A 16,251-nucleotide genomic window follows, 5' to 3' on the forward strand; every position below is an offset into this window, starting at 1 on the left:
ACCATTATTATTTTTTAGCTCCTTACTTATTTTTTCACGGGAAAATAAAATTTGAATTTTTTTTTTAAAAAAAACATTTAAATTTAATTTAATTTCTCAACAGAGAGGTAATATAGTTGGCGCGCCTTGGGTTGGGAAACCGTAAGCACCGTACGCCTAGGGAACCGTAGGCAAAACGTTAGTGGATTTTTAATTTTAATTTCCCCCTTCCTTTGAACTGTAGTTGGTGGACTCGTTTGTTATGTGGGAATCGCTGTCCATTTTTTCCCCAAAAGCCACAAGCACAATTACAGATTTCCCAGGGCAAGTTGCAGATTTTTAATTTTTCACGGAGGAAAAATTTGTCAGAATCGTTCCAAATTTCAGCAACTGAAGTGAAATCTCCGCGAAGCTTCCTGCAATAACTTCGCAACCCCCACCCTCCTTTTTTTCTTCTCTCACATACATAGTGATTTACGATGTCGCGGACTGGTCTTCACCACGAATCATAGCTTCAGTATGTGTTTTAATCTTTGTTTTTTTTTTCAAGTTTAATTTTCAGAAGAAGTGTTAGACTTGTGTTTGATAAATAATCGGTTCCTGTTTGAAAAATTTGTGAAGTTTGATTCTGACTTAGTGCGACTATTCTGTGATTCTCTGTTTGTTGGGGGCGAATCGAGTTCCGTATGATTTTTAACAGTCATAGTTTCGTTTTTTCAGGGTGATTTTGAACGATGGTGTATCATTTGGTTTTGTTAACTCGTCGTTGTTTGCTTTTACGTCACATTTGGTTTGTGGACTGTTACTTTTTATTATCATTTGTCTTGGCTTTTGAAAAATGTTTCCTTTTTATTATTTTAGGTTAGAGGCTTTCATATCTTCGGAAAAAAAGGTTAGAGACTTTTATGTGTACCCCGGAAATTTTCAGCTTTTACTTTTATAAAAAATATAATGAACGACAGGAATGTGTTTAATCAAACGTATTTGGCATGGAATTGGTACTGTATGATGGCAATTTAAACATATTTCGGGCTCGAAAATGCGAATTTCATGTGTGCCAAAGAGATTTTGCTTTCTTTTCTGCTTGTGCTTGAATTTTTTTCATTTATTTTTTTTTTCCGTCTCATTTTGGGATTAAAGAAAATGTATGGAAAGAGTTTCGATTTGGTCAGTTATACGTGTTTATCTGTTTGTTGTATATAGAATTTTCATGTTTACAATGTAAAACTTATTGTTCATGTTTCTAGATTTAGATTTTCACTTGGTTTTGAAATATCATCTGATGGAGGTTCATAAATATTTTTTAGGGCTCAACTGTCTGCAGCGTGCTTGGTGCTAGCAGAAGCATTTTTCTTTCTTGCTACGCTCCTGTATTGAAGTTCATAAGTTGCTACTGAAGTTTCTCATGTAAGCTGGAGTTATGAATAACCACCAAGAAAAGTTTGTGAGGTTAGTTTGTCACGATCACTCACAGATCCATTTATAAGAGGCAGTAAAGGTCTAGGTAGCATTTATGGATTTAGTTGTTCTAGCTTGTTCATAAAAATTGAAGGCAGAAAAAACCTAAACAGAAAATAATTTATTCTATAAGGAGAGAGTACTTCACTTCGAGAAGGATTCATCAACTCATGGGGGCTATATTCTAAAGATATCTCTCATTTCTTGTGTTAAAGTAGAAATGAAATTGGGCTAGGTTAAAAAAAGAGATGTAAAATAAAGTAATGGCTCTTCATATGTTTCCCATGATCAGTTTAACTACTTGGCTGCTTTCCCTTCTTTTCAACTCCTTTCAAAAACCTCTTAAAAGGGGAAGGAAAGTCATTCATGAGAAAATTAGAGACTGTTCGGTTAAATCTATAAGCTATGTACAAAAGTTTATAAGGTGTTTAATGGTTTGTAAGCTGTCAGGTTTTATAAGATTTAAAAACAACCTACTAGGATCGCATAAGTGTTTTTTTATTTTTAAAAAATAAGGTCATGCCTTGGGATATAATTTTTGTTTAGAATCGTCCTAATAATCCCAATACTTATTTTTAGTCCCAAACTACTCTAAAATTTAATTTCCCTTACTATTTTTCTCTGTTTTCCTAATCATTTGATTAATTTCTCTTCCCTTTCGATTTTTTCCTTATACAAGAATTTATTATATTCATTACTTTAAGAGCTTACTGTCGAAGATATGAGAGCTTACAAGCTGCTAAAATATATTTTAAGCTCTAGAAACACAAAAGGCTCATATAAAATTTCAAGGTAGTATGAGTGCTGCTAATGGCTCTCTCCTATTAGGTTTCAAGATTGGAGATCCGAGAAAATTTTCAATGGGCATTCTCCATCTGAGAGTGGAGTACCAGAGGGTAAACTTCGAGTGGCAGTGTCGTCAGTCTCAGACAAATTCCAGAGGGGTTTAGAATCTGGTTCTGATAGAATAAAAAGGTTCACAGGATCCATAAGATCCTTCTCACTGAGAAAGTTTCTGGCGGATGACGAGGGATCTCGGAAGAAAATTCTTGATCCACAGGGATTATTCCTTCAGAAATGGAATAAGATATTTGTATTATCATGCGTGCTTGCCATCTCTTTGGACCCCTTGTTTTTCTATATTCCCATTGTTGATGATGAAAAGAAATGCCTTGATTTGGACCCAAAACTGGAGCTTACAGCCAGTATTCTACGATCCTTTACAGATGTGTTTTACCTGATCCATATTCTATTTCAATTTCACACTGGTTTCATTGCCCCGTCTTCTCGTGTATTTGGAAGAGGTGTTCTAGTTGAAGATTCTTGGGAGATAGCAAAGAGATATCTGTCGTCATACTTCATAATTGACATCCTTGCAGTTCTTCCGCTTCCTCAGGTGAGAGAAAAATTTACATTTCCACATTATGACCTAATTGTGCATATGCATAGATGTCCATTACATGTGGGATAAAACATACTCTTCCACTAGAAACAATATTATTTTTTTATGACAAGAAATCAGCAAAGGTTGCCTGTGAGCGTTTTCCAAGGTCCTTGCTCTTGTAACTATATAGCAACTTTGTGAGAAAATGCTGACCTGAAATCTACAAAATTATTATATTCTTTATACATTTATTTCCCAGAAGTTGCTATTCATGTTCAGATATACTTTTGTTGATGTGTACCCATGAATCTGATTATCTAACGATTTCCAGGTTGTAATCTGGATTGTCATTCCCAAACTGAGTGGTGCGAAATCTTTCAACACTAAGAATTTGTTAAAATATGTGGTGTTCTTACAATATATACCAAGGATTCTCCGTGTTTATCCTTTGTACAAAGAAGTCACTAGAACTTCTGGTATACTCACTGAAACAGCATGGGCTGGGGCTGCCTTCAATCTCTTTCTTTACATGCTTGCCAGTCACGTGAGTTTGTTTTTTTCGAATTTAGTTCATATTCACTCATTTGCTTCCAGAATAAACAGTGCTGCGACTCGTTGAACTATCAGCCTGATTTCTTATATTTATCCCCTTTTAGGTGCTTGGAGCCTTTTGGTATTTGTTTTCAATAGAACGTGAAACAACTTGCTGGAGAAAAGCCTGTGGTAATCAGACTGATTGTCGATTTGCTGCATTTCATTGTGGTGCCAACCACACAGGATTCAGCACCATGTTGAACAATTCCTGCCCAATTCAGGATCCCAATACGACTGCTTTTGACTTTGGAATATTTCTCAATGCCCTTCAATCTGGTGTTGTTGAATCAAAAGATTTTCCTCAGAAATTCTTCTACTGTTTCTGGTGGGGGTTGCAAAATTTAAGGTATATTTCTCCTATTGGATGATATAGCTTGTATTCTGTTGGTCGAGTTTCTGATTCAGGATATGGAGCTAAGCTTTTGTCTGTTGTTACAGTTCCCTTGGCCAAAACCTTAAAACAAGCACCTTTGTTTGGGAAATTTGCTTTGCGGTTTCTATTTCTATATCGGGCTTGGTTCTGTTCTCATTTCTGATTGGCAATATGCAGGTGAGTAAGTAGTTTCACTACTCTTTAACTTGGAGCCAATGAAATGACATTTATTTTTGGTAACGAAGAGACACATGCAAAGGTCGTCTCTAAAATTGCTTAGAATAAATTTGGCCAAGTGCGCCAATATATTAAGATGATAAGTCTTAGGGACGCCTTTTGTAGTATAAGTTCCTACTAATCTGTAGTGTTGGTAAAAACAGACGTATCTGCAATCCACAACTTTAAGATTAGAGGAGATGAGGGTTAAAAGACGAGATGCAGAGCAATGGATGTCTCATCGTTTGCTTCCTGATAGTTTGAGGGAGAGAATCAGGAGGTACGAGCAATACAGATGGCAGGAAACTAGAGGTGTTGAAGAAGAAAATCTGGTCCATAATCTTCCCAAGGATCTAAGAAGAGATATCAAACGGCATCTCTGTTTGGATTTATTGAAAAGAGTAAGTTCTTCAACTTACCCATTTATTGCATCAAATTTGACACCAGTTCTTCATTTGCTGCCGAGTACCATAATCTTGAATAGAAAATTGGACTTAGGTAGACTGACTTGTAACTTCGTATGCCGAATTCAAGTGGGAGAAACGGGTGGAAATGATTTATTTATAATCTCGCATGCTGTCTCTTGTGAAAGTATGGCACATTGATTCTTCTAATTGGCGAATAACAATGTAAATTGTCTGTCATTCAGGTGCCAATGTTTGAGAAAATGGATGATCGACTCCTCGATGCATTGTGTGACCGTCTCAAACCATTGCTTTACACCGAGGACAGCTACATAGTACGAGAAGGGGATCCAGTGGATGAAATGCTGTTTATAATGCGTGGGAAATTGCTGACTGTAACGACAAATGGAGGACGTACCGGGTTTTTTAACTCAGATACCCTAAAAGCAGGTGATTTTTGTGGGGAAGAGCTCCTTACTTGGGCACTGGATCCGAACTCATCAGCTAACCTCCCTATCTCGACTAGAACTGTCCAAGCTCTATCAGAAGTTGAAGCATTTGCATTGAAGGCCGATGATTTGAAGTTTGTAGCATCTCAATTCCGACGACTACACAGTAAACAGCTACGCCATACTTTTAGGTTTTACTCGCAACAGTGGAGGTCTTGGGCGGCTTGTTTTGTACAAGCAGCATGGCGGCGCTATAGTAGGAAGAAGCTAGAAGAGTCTCTCCGAGAAGAAGAAAACCGATGGCAGGATGCATTGGCGAAAGGTGGGGCTAGCTCACTGAGTTTAGGGGCGACCATCTATGCCTCGAGATTTGCTGCGAATGCACTACGAGCATTGCGACGAAACGGTACTAGAAAGACCAGAACTACGGAAAGGATATCACCTATTCTACTTCAGAAGCCTGCTGAGCCAGATTTTACAGCTGAAGAGAAATGATTGTGTACATTATTTTAGGTCAATTGTATTAAATAGCTTTTCGTTTGTTATAAATATATATAGGTATGAGGTCCGACTCAAGGCTTGGCTTTGTTCCGTTTCAGTACAGTGGGATATCAAGACACGAGTCCCTTCTATATATTATGTGATATGTATGTTGTATGCGTGAAACATTTACCATCTGACCCCATTTATTGCATTAAGCAAAACTTCCACGTCGGCCTTCTTGAATGAAAGGAATTTAGGAAAAAGCAGTTGGCATTTTTGTCAAAAATGTAATGTATAATTTGAATCATTCTCGTGTTTAAGAGTGCTAAGGTATTTATGGGTTAGTCTATGCTACATCGGGAGTGTTTTTCCCCTTATTTTAATATCATTAGATCACGTGGAACTCATATATTTTTATGGAAATTGACATATGTCTTGATGATCCGATGGTTGATATTTGACCACATCATGGGGGATAAGTACTCCACGTGTAGCATAGAATAATCCGGTATTTATACACTCGGTGTCAATGATTTGTATACGCAAAGAAAGAGCAAAATGTCATTTAAATAACAAATTGAAACAAAACCTAATGTCATACACTTCATCCGCACCTTATGTACAGAAGAGTGGTGCTGAAAAAAAAGTAGAAAGAAGAGAGATCTTACTTTTGACTAGTTTACATTGGAGGAGAGCATGAGAGGCTTCAATTCTGGTTTCGTCTTGGCACATTGCCTGTTTAAAATGGTATCCAGAGCACAGACGGCCTTCAGAATATGCTTCCCTTTGTTCAACATCACACAACTAGTCCTGCAGTGAACATATCATTTCATTTGAACATGTACGAAACAATCCGAGGTTCGTGATCGTCACCAGCCATACTTGGCATTTAAGTATCTAATTCACAAGAAAATTGTTTTAAACAACCTATAGGTAGGTGGTAGAGTCTGGGTTAAGAAATTCTTTTTAAAGCTCGTACAAAAATCTTGCAATTATGCCGATGAATAGGTGGAACAAAAATCATATAATGAAACAAAAAGTTGTAATTCTACGTACCTCCTCCCCTTGTCTGCATCTATAATTTCTGCTCTGGTTGGCACCCCAGACTTAACAAGCGACTCCAAAACCTGTGTTGCCAAAATTACTGGTACATGGGCAGCACTGCAAATAGATATAATTTCTTCCTGTATGTCTGCAAGCTTTTCCCACCCACATTCCACCGCAAGATCGCCTCTGGCAATCATCACACCCAATGGGTTTGGAGATTTCATTGCTTCCAATATTAAAAGGGGTAATTTCTTGAATCCACATTTTGTCTCGATCTTCAAGACAATCCCCAAGTTTGAAATTTGTCTCTTTGCAAGTTCTTGGCGCAACAAGATAATATCCTTAACATCTCGTACAAACGAAATCCCAACCATGTCAGCATGGGCAGCCACAAAATCTAGATCCATAAGATCCTTAGAAGTGAGACCCTCATAACAAATATCACTGTCTGGGATGTTGATGGATTTTTCTGTGCCAAGTTTGGTACCTTTAAGACCAGCGTGAGTGATTGAAACAATCACTTCGGTAATGCTAGTTCCTTTGATAACACCCCATATCTTTCCATCATCAAATGAAATGCGGTCTCCTGGTTTGACTGAATCGAATAGATAGCCAGATGGGCAAGTTATCCTATGGGAGCCGATGTCTGAACAATTCAATCCTCCCCCTTCGTCTGAAGAATTTCGAGATATTGTCAGCAAGTCATCAACTCTCAATCTAACAAATTGCTCGGAAGGGGGAACATCCACCACAAAACCAGTGGAGTGTTTTCGACGCTTCTTCTTAGCATACAATGCTGTTCCAGATTCAACATATGCAGTCTTGCTGCACTCAGCCATGAACCCAACACCAGAAAAAATAGGACACTTGCTTAAAATCCTGAGACTCCTACGCTTTCCTCGGGCATCAGAAAAACTTACAGAGTCATCGATCTCCAACTTACTGAGAAATTCTTGGCCATCCACATGGATAATAACATCAGGTGATACATGAGGTGGTGGTGGACCTGCTCCTTGTGGTGAAAGCCAAACTTGGGCTGGACGTAGGACACCACCAACAGCATTCCTTTTGGGAGAGATTTTAACAACACCTGGACCAGCCTTCAGTTTCCCAGTTCTTAGCTTTGGTCCGGCTAAGTCCATGAGGACCCTACAAGGTTTCTCCAGAAGCTGGGAGCTTCTCTTCACCATGCTAATGATCTTACCCCAAATTTCAGGATTTCCATGTGCACAGTTGATACGAAAAGTGCTGGTTCCCGAATTGATGAGATCAGCTACAAGTGTGTCATTTTCCACTACCTCCTGGCCTACTGTTACCATGATATGAGTCATTCTAGGGCCCTGAAGAGTTCCAAGCAATAGATCCTTATTAGAAGATGCCATTTTCATCATTGTAGTCCTTGAGAGGTTCCCAGTTTGAGATTCAATGTTCCTGTGAATGGGAAGCTCCTCAACAGAACCTTCCATGCTTAGCAATGAATCCGACCTCGAGCAGACAAGCATTTGAATGCATGCAGCAAGACTTGAAAGAACATATGGATTTATGTCCTCTAAATCTGAAAGTCCAATAGAAGAAAGCTCTTCTTTAGTCTGTTCTACATCTAAGCTTTTAAGAGCCAAATAGTGTATCATGTTGGTAGCACTCGCTGCATAGTTTCTGCCAATGAGAGAAAACCATGTTAGTACCTATTAAATTTGTGAAACTGGAAAGTGGTGCATTAATTTTTTAGAATTGTAGTATACAAGTTTCAAATCCACAAACCGGAATATTTTAGATTTATTCAAGTATCTTTATTCGGATCGTGTTATGGAAATATCTGGCTCACGATGCAATGTTTCATACAAGGACAAAACCAATATATGTGTAGGAGGAAGCATAAGCCCAGAAATAACTCATTATATTTCTGCAGAAACATAACATACCGGTGGCACATTTTGAGCCTGGATGCATTCCACTGCTCCATGGCTAGAATATGCAACTGAACAGCTTTCAGCTTGTCAGGAAGACTATCTTGGTTCACCTCTTTCATGGCAGTTGGTTGCAACTCGAGCATCAGGTTCGCCTGTGAGTCCTTTCGTGGCCTCTTGGAATGGTCATCATTCTCGGGACATATAAACACTGAATCATCATTTCCTGATTTCTCAGAATTGTCATCATCTTCAGGACAGATAAACAGTGGATCGTCAGTCGAATGATGGGAGCGGTAGCTCTCAGCATTGTCACGTGACATGCCATGGGCAACAGTTCTTAGCGCGAGTTTCCCTCTTGATCTTTGAAACAATAATATGTTATTTCTACAAGCTGTTAGTTTAGTGCTGGACTTGCATGGAGGGACCGCTGACTTTCCATATGAGTTGGGATATGCGAAATCAGATATACCGGTCTGCATGGACAAAGAAAACATTTTTCTGTCAGGCTAAGAAAATCTATTAAACTCCAATATCAAAGGGGATGCATGCGAAATCAGATATACCTAAGTGTTGCATCGTTAATCATTTTCAACCGGGATTAGTGCATAAAACTAACTCATCCACACAAAAAAATAAAATAAAAAAAATTAGAAGAATCCTTTAGCTAACACACTTTTTTGTTGATGGGCTATCTTTAATCCCTCTTAATGCTTGATTCCCCTTTACAAGATACACTAGATGCAATTTTTTAAAAATATATATATATATATATATATATATATGTATATGTATATATATATAAACCTAGAGCTAATTAATTTACAGATCCAAATCAATGAATAAACAAACAATCTCCCGCACCAGGGGATAGGGAAACCAACCCGATTTATAAATGAAGCCAGTTCGGTTATCGAGAAAGTTGCAATCACTCCAGCCATCTTTGAGTTCCTGAAACCAAAAACAAAATTGATTTAATTTATTGCTTTAACTTATAAATAATAATTATTTTTTTTAAAAAAAGGTTCAGCTTTATAAATACCATTAACAACAAATTTATGGTGACTTGATAGAATCAAGGAACAAATCCTATAAAGCAGGTATTGGGCTGGTCAAATTATTATACCGAGATAACTAGGTTCTCAAAGATCATTAGCATCATTTCCTCCCCTTGCTAGTTATTTACATTCCAATCGTACAAGTAAGCTGGAATCCGTTCATCTGAGCTAAAATTTTCCAAGAACTAGATTCGACTTCATTTCAACTGCCTACAACATGCATACACACGATCAGGCAGGCGCAAAAGTTTAAACTTTTGTCGGTTAAACAACAGAACAACAGAAAAATAATCCCATAAAGATCTCGTATCCGTTCACCAGACACACGCAACAATCTTTACAGCATTCAAATATATAATCAAAGAACACGAAAGCTCAATCAATTTTCGCAAGAAGACACAAACTCCAGAAAAAAAAAAATTGAACTAAACCACTTAAATGCAACGAAACAACATAAAAGGAAATGCAAAAGCCATCACACCACGCACGAAAGCCGAAAGGCGTACCGAAATGGGCGCCGGTTCTCCAGATTCCAGAACAATCAGGAAGACCTTGGAAATCCAACTCAAGCTTCAGTTTTTCTCTCGATTAAAGTACATGATCATTCTGTATAAAAATTATGCAAGAAAAAGAATCGGAATTTCGCGAAATGGTAAAAGAATTTGTTCAAGGAAAATAGAAAGAAGGGAGTGTGGCGAGCGCATGCCAGATTCGGCTGCTCGATTGGAATCAAGAGTTCTGTGGCAGAATCTTCTTGTAATGCGACATATACGAAGCCGCGATTAACAACATGCGCTTTTTGCAAAACAAATCAGTGCAAAACACGTTTTTTGGTTCCGGTTCACCAATGGTGTCGATTTGGATTTGGTAAACTATTTGAACTAAAATTTTACCGGGAAGGAAAATAAAGTTAAAAATTGTGAGATGATGAAAAAATCTCAAATTTAATATAAAAGTAAGGGTTAAATAAGATTTTAGATAAATTAAGCAGTTTACTTATACGAATACAAATTAATGTGTATATGTGTATGCGGTAAGAGTTTGAAATTTAAAGCGGATTTACGAGTCTAGTTCTATTTCTTAGTTTTAGTAAGTTTTCGATTTTTTAGAGAACAAATAGTAAGTTTTTGATTTTATCTCGATTCATTCTGATGTGGAGATGAAAACCGAAAATATAAATATATCAAGATATCATTTTTATTTCGATTTAGGGTTTCAACTTTCAAAAGAATCATGGTTTAACTCTCGCTCTCGACTTTAGAATCATCATTCCACTTTTACCATTAACACAATTTGTAAATATTTCATGACCACTAGGACTCTTTTAATAACAGTAAGATCATTCTTGATGATAAGCAATAAAAATAAAGCTATTATTTTATTATATATATACTCAGATATCATAAAATTATAAAAAAAAATAAGTCATTGTTAATTTCTAAATTAGCGTTTGGATTAAAAAGTTAGAAGAGAAAATGTACTTTTTTTTAATAAAAAAAAAGTGCTTTGACTGTTTCATATGTGTTTGGACTTTGGATAGACATGCAGTGCTTTTAAAAGCATTTATTTAAACCAAAATAAGTTTTTTTTTTAAAACTCATATTTATAGCTTTTCAAATGTTTTTTTTAACTCAACTAAAAAAAATATTTTCAATCTATTTATCCAAACACAAAATTATTACAACTTTTACTTAAAAAAGGACTTTTAAAAACCAACTTAACAAAACACCTTTTAAAACAAAATGCTTCTGTAACCAAACTGGTCAGATGTCATAAAATTGGGTCAAGATTCTCCACTGTGAAAAAACAAACAATATATATATATATACAGATTTTTACCATTTAAATTCCCCGATCCATGTATATAAATTTAATTAATTTAAACGAAAAAAAATCTACACAAATGATATAATTAATTTAAATAATGAAAAACTAGATATAATTGGCCGTGGTGTATTTAAATGATAAATATCTCCCCGTATCACAAGTTGCTTTGCTTTCTATAGTAGAGGATCTTGTTCCCATTAACTCACATAATTGCAAGTCATATATTTAAATGATAATACTCATTACCGAATCCTATGAGGTAATGCAATAAGGCGCTACCTTCTAACTCCTTCGTAGCACCACATAGTATTTCTCGTTCCACTGTCCATCTAATCTTATCTTACTCCCATAAAAGGGTAGCTTTTTAATTAATTAATAATTAACACTTGACTGATTGAATTCAATTGGTAATACGGTTTTATATACATATATAAGAGTACTATCATTATTATGCTGACATCTCATCAACCATATATATATATATCAAAGTCGAGCCAAATTTACAATAAGTGATATTTAAATAATAATAACCAAATAGAGAGACTCCATTATCACAACAAACTATTATACTACTCGAGGAAGAATCCATGTCCCGTGTTGTATATTCATTCTACACATCTTTAGCAAACTCAGAATCAGTAGGTGGCAAGCTGATACACAAGATACATGCTCGAAAATCACCATCCGCACTCCAAAATATGCATATAGAAACCCATTTATACGTGGACCTGTTCAACGAAGAGCTGTCACCTCCCGCTTCACGAAAGACGGCAAGGCAAAGGCAGCTTCATGAATCTGTGGAATCAACATAGAGAAATTGTAAGCGAGTCTATTCATGGTTTCTGCGTATATGCGATGAAACTCTTATGCTTTTCAATGTATACGCAGATGGCAAAGGAAGAGCAAGAGCTACATTAAAGGTGCACAAGAATCGAATCAAGCCAAATATCACCCCACAAGTTTATATTCAAGACAGCTCGAATTTTATGGAGCCATGTTATTTTTAGGTGGTTCAGAAACCTGTCATTTTGCCTTCTCAAGTAGTATTTCCTAACGAAATCCGAATGGTGGATAAAAAGAAACTGGTGATGCACAATAAAGACACAGAATAGAAGATGACCTGTGTGTTGTAAAACTTGAGTTCTCTCCTAAACTCAAGAGCGCCACGCAGCTTCTCGATAGGGTTAATAGGGTGAACAAAATCAACAGGTGGCCCTTCCGTAGAGCATAAAAGAAACCCAATAACTCCACTGTTGAGAGACAAAAATATTTAGGACATGAAAAGTTATTATACCGGTTTATCATTTTGGTGTGGGGGAGCATCTAATCTTACCTTGGATATGTAGGAACACTAGCCCACGCATAGTGAACAGAACCCTTGAATATTTCGCGACAAATATAAATAATATCGTCGATTAGATGCGTATGGAGCCACATACTCTCAGCCATGGTACATAGCACACCGCCAGGCCTTAATGCTCGAGCAATGTTCTTGAAAAATGGTTTCTCCACCAGCTCCTGAGCCGGACCTGTAATGATGAATCAATTTGTTCAATAAAAGTGTGAGGAATAAGATATCACAATCAAAGGCAATCGCGCCAGGATTCACACAAGACATAACCAACAGTAACAAATGAGAGAAATACATCATTTTAATAGGTTCACTTATTATCAGCACACATACCCACAGGGTCGGATGAATCGACAATAATTGCATCATATTTCCCTTCAGGTGCTTGCTTTAAAAATTCAATAGCTGTCAAATGTTACAAGATATACGTATATAAATGAAACACAACAAATTTGTAAGTGAATTTATTTCAAAATATTCTGCAGGAGATGATACACATACCATCACCAACATGAAGGCGTACACGAGGGTCCTCAAAACCAATAGCCAACTCCGGAAAGAATTTCTTGCTTACCTGTAATACAGACGGAAACTTGACAACCCTAACAAACGGATTCAAGAGAATTGTCTAATAACTGTGTCACAAAATAATCACTAACATCTATGACCATCTGATCTATCTCACAAATATCAATCAACTCCACAGAGCTGTGACGGCAAATTTCCCTAAGAACTCCACCATCACCACCACCAACTACCAGAACCTGAAAGCACATGAACAGCAGCCAGGGGCATCAATTGAAAGTTCGTTACAGTAAAGGGAAGGAGACCATACGCAGAAGAAACGATTTCACCTCTCCATTACAGGGCACGCAAAGTACTTTGGGGGGAAAAACTTCGCAAACAAATAGTATCTACCGTTAGTAAATAAAAAAATATAGATATTTCAACATAAATTGCATGGCATTCCAGCTCATTCAGAATCTATAGAAGCCCGAAAGACAAAAGTCACTGCATGGAAGCATAGGCAGTGAAAAATCTAAGATCATCACAATAGCTTGTAATCAGCCAGGTAAAAAAAATAAAGAACAGCGAGACACTATACTCAACCACTTGAATTTGAAGCTAACAAAGTAATATTTAAAATAAATGAAACTATAGTTTAACACTGAGGCGAAGACTAGTATCAGTTTAGGTGTGAGGACCGCATAATCTCTTATCAACAGAAAAAATAGCAGAAGTTCAGCTGATTCTCAAAACTCTGAAGTTAAAAAGATGTGATGAAGCTGAGGCATAGTACAAAATGGACAAACAGAAGCAAAGCCATACATTTTTGGGGGATTTGATAGAGCAAAGAGGGAGATGGGCTATCATCTCCTGGTAAGCACATTCATCTTTCTCTGTCAGCTGAAGAATGCCATCCAGCACAAGTACTCTCCCATATGCTGAGGACTGGGAAAATATAATAGGACGAGCTTAGAACTTCATAGGGACGAGAAAATTTCCCACATATAAACGATGAAATATTCTACAATTGAAGGTGCCAAACCTGGAAAACCAGAACCTCTTGGTATTTTGACTTCTCCTGAAACAAAATATTCTCCACCTTCAGGGAATGTGCTTCTCCTACAATGAGTAACGACACATTTAATAATATATACAGAGCTGTAAACACTGGAATAAGAGTCAAGATGGTTGAATTTGACTGAGTAGCCAAATTTTAAGTGTATGACCACATTTCTTGTCGTAAAATGAGATGCAAATCAATTCTATCAATTTTGAAAACAGAGCAAGAATGTAGGAAATATACCTGGCCACATTGGATTGTTGAAAAACACTTGCTTCCCAAATTTATCTGTAAAAGTCCATGAAATAAAATCACATTATACATAACCAAGCACACACTCCATTTCCTCAAGTGGGGAGCCAGCGCGTAGAGATCATGAGAGGAAAGGTAAAATTAAATCTCCAAAAATTTGTAGAGTCTGTCGTCTATTTTTGTGTACGAATTATTCATCAACTCAAACAATGTTTCGTAAAAATTTAAAGAGGTGGAGGGACTTGCCAGCCCTCCTCTCACTCCCCAGGCCCCTTTTTTTGTGAATGTATTATTCGTAAAATCAAACATGTTTTGCAAATATTCAAAGGGTCGAGGGCCTGCCACCTTTCCTCTCACTCCACCAGGCCTCTCTTCAAGAAAGGAAAAAAAGCAGAGAATGGATCATCAGGAATACCGGAGGACGGCTGTGTTTCAGAGAACCATCCAGAAACAACAGTTGAATGGCACTTGGTACCAAGCTCAGGCTTCGATGCTTTAGCTTTTAAACAACAAGCTGGGATAAGAATAGCCTTGCCGGAGCCATTGTTGCTACTCCCCCTCCCATCCAGGGTCCTCTGGCAGTCCAAATCTTTTAATGCGTCGCCCTCCATAAACTACCCTTTTCTCCTGTGGATCCAGTCTCTGTCACAAACATCATACCCGTATAAAACATTACCACACGACCATAAACAACCAACACAAACTTACACAAACCCACAAAACATATATATAAACCAACAATGAAAATACTGCTACTGAAAGAATCATATGCATAGTTACTCAACAATCCCAAGGAAAAAAGCCAAGTTTACCAGAAGAACCTGACAGCACGTTCTAGGAATTGGTCTTGGTTAACGTAATAGGTCAAGAAAATGAAAACAGATAGATTAAGAATATAAAAATATGGGAAATTGTAAAAGGAATTTAAAGAAAGGTAACGACTCAGTAACAATTACTAGTTTCTTTATACATGAAGAATAATCTTAACAGCATCTCCAACGTAAGAAAAGTATGCCAAAAAACGCTGCGTGACTCTCAAGCTGCTAAAAGTCGACAAGAATAGCATTCTTGAATATAACACAGAAGTAATCAAATGGAAAATTCTGCTCCCACGAACGGTTCAAATTCTTTACCTATTCATAAAAATAATCTCAAAGCTTAAAGCCTTGAACAATTTTAATTTTTTTAAAAAAAAGCCATCCCACCGACCATTATTGTATTTCTAATGACAAAAAATCGCTCTTTGCAGGCAAAAGATCAAACCTTTTTTAGACAACGTGAAGAAATCGACAAGTGGCGCAATGTTTCCTGTTCTAAAATTTCATTCGCACGAAAGCAGCTTTCAGGGTTTAATTAAAATCCGGAACAGAAAGATTTTTAAAATAAAGAAACCAACTTTAGAGCTTGTAAAAATATTGTCTTCTTTAAAATATCGACAAACTCAAAACTTCCGAACTCAAATGCAAAAACCAAAAAAAAAATAAAAATAAACCCATTTGCGGACAGATTACACGCATGAAAAGAAAAGACAAAACCCAGAAAAAGAAATGCATTCAGACCAGTAATTCAGGGTGCTGATACAATTTGTGCAGAAAAGTTAAAAACACAGTCGCTTCCGAGAACGAATCGAGATGTGAGGAATTGCAGCGGAGAAAGACTGAAATCCTTTCAGTCTTTTTCTTCTCCAGAATAAACTAGAGTATCTCGTGTAGAGAAATAGCGTTAATGGAGGAAATATATAGAAAGGGAATGTCAAAATAATACTTTTTTCTTACGAAATTAAATTTTTTTTTTTTTTTTGAAGAATTACGAAATTAATTTATATATATATAATTAAAATTTAATTTTTGAAAATTGGTTGGTAACTTTTCCAAGAAGAAAAACAAAAGGGCGAAAATAGAC

At 36.8% G+C, this 16,251-nt stretch overlaps 3 protein-coding genes across 8 annotated transcripts; 1 reads left to right on the top strand and 2 right to left on the bottom strand.

Annotated features, from left to right (window-relative positions):
* Positions 1 to 237: 237 nt before the first annotated feature.
* Positions 238 to 5,567, top strand: LOC140860220 (cyclic nucleotide-gated ion channel 1-like). 2 transcript variants are annotated; one of them, XM_073263112.1, is made up of 9 exons: positions 238 to 496; positions 841 to 871; positions 1,287 to 1,428; positions 2,266 to 2,833; positions 3,153 to 3,365; positions 3,478 to 3,761; positions 3,854 to 3,965; positions 4,169 to 4,405; positions 4,654 to 5,567. In XM_073263112.1, exons 3-9 carry the CDS (start codon positions 1,400 to 1,402, stop codon positions 5,350 to 5,352), a joined length of 2,142 nt encoding a protein of 713 aa, XP_073119213.1. In that variant the 5' UTR covers positions 238 to 496; positions 841 to 871; positions 1,287 to 1,399; the 3' UTR covers positions 5,353 to 5,567. The 2 variants fall into 2 exon arrangements, with proteins under 2 accessions (XP_073119213.1, XP_073119212.1); XM_073263111.1 differs by lacking the exon at positions 841 to 871.
* A 306-nt stretch (positions 5,568 to 5,873) lies between these two features.
* Positions 5,874 to 10,099, bottom strand: LOC140864150 (plastidial pyruvate kinase 4, chloroplastic). 3 transcript variants are annotated; one of them, XM_073268095.1, is made up of 6 exons: positions 9,859 to 10,099; positions 9,421 to 9,562; positions 9,179 to 9,245; positions 8,310 to 8,770; positions 6,397 to 8,043; positions 5,874 to 6,150 (listed from the first exon to the last, which is right to left on the bottom strand). In XM_073268095.1, exons 3-6 carry the CDS (start codon positions 9,233 to 9,235, stop codon positions 6,015 to 6,017), a joined length of 2,301 nt encoding a protein of 766 aa, XP_073124196.1. In that variant the 5' UTR covers positions 9,236 to 9,245; positions 9,421 to 9,562; positions 9,859 to 10,099; the 3' UTR covers positions 5,874 to 6,014. The 3 variants fall into 3 exon arrangements, with proteins under 3 accessions (XP_073124196.1, XP_073124198.1, XP_073124197.1); XM_073268097.1 differs by having other exon boundaries at positions 9,337 to 9,562; XM_073268096.1 differs by lacking the exon at positions 9,421 to 9,562.
* Positions 10,100 to 11,640: 1,541 nt separating this feature from the next.
* Positions 11,641 to 16,069, bottom strand: LOC140860251 (spermine synthase). Of its 3 annotated transcripts, none has more exons than XM_073263175.1 (11): positions 15,909 to 16,069; positions 14,765 to 14,991; positions 14,341 to 14,385; positions 14,080 to 14,156; positions 13,860 to 13,982; positions 13,190 to 13,294; positions 13,032 to 13,104; positions 12,864 to 12,935; positions 12,513 to 12,708; positions 12,300 to 12,429; positions 11,641 to 11,974 (listed from the first exon to the last, which is right to left on the bottom strand). In XM_073263175.1, the coding sequence occupies exons 2-11, from the start codon at positions 14,958 to 14,960 to the stop codon at positions 11,912 to 11,914; spliced, it is 1,080 nt and encodes a 359-aa protein (XP_073119276.1). In that variant the 5' UTR covers positions 14,961 to 14,991; positions 15,909 to 16,069; the 3' UTR covers positions 11,641 to 11,911. The 3 variants fall into 3 exon arrangements, with proteins under 3 accessions (XP_073119276.1, XP_073119278.1, XP_073119277.1); XM_073263177.1 differs by lacking the exon at positions 15,909 to 16,069 and adding an exon at positions 15,613 to 15,803; XM_073263176.1 differs by lacking the exon at positions 15,909 to 16,069 and adding an exon at positions 15,162 to 15,520.
* Between the last annotated feature and the right edge of the window lie 182 nt (positions 16,070 to 16,251).

Source organism: Henckelia pumila, chromosome 4, assembly GCF_033568475.1.
Source record: "Henckelia pumila isolate YLH828 chromosome 4, ASM3356847v2, whole genome shotgun sequence".
Classification (NCBI taxonomy): Eukaryota; Viridiplantae; Streptophyta; class Magnoliopsida; order Lamiales; family Gesneriaceae; genus Henckelia; species Henckelia pumila.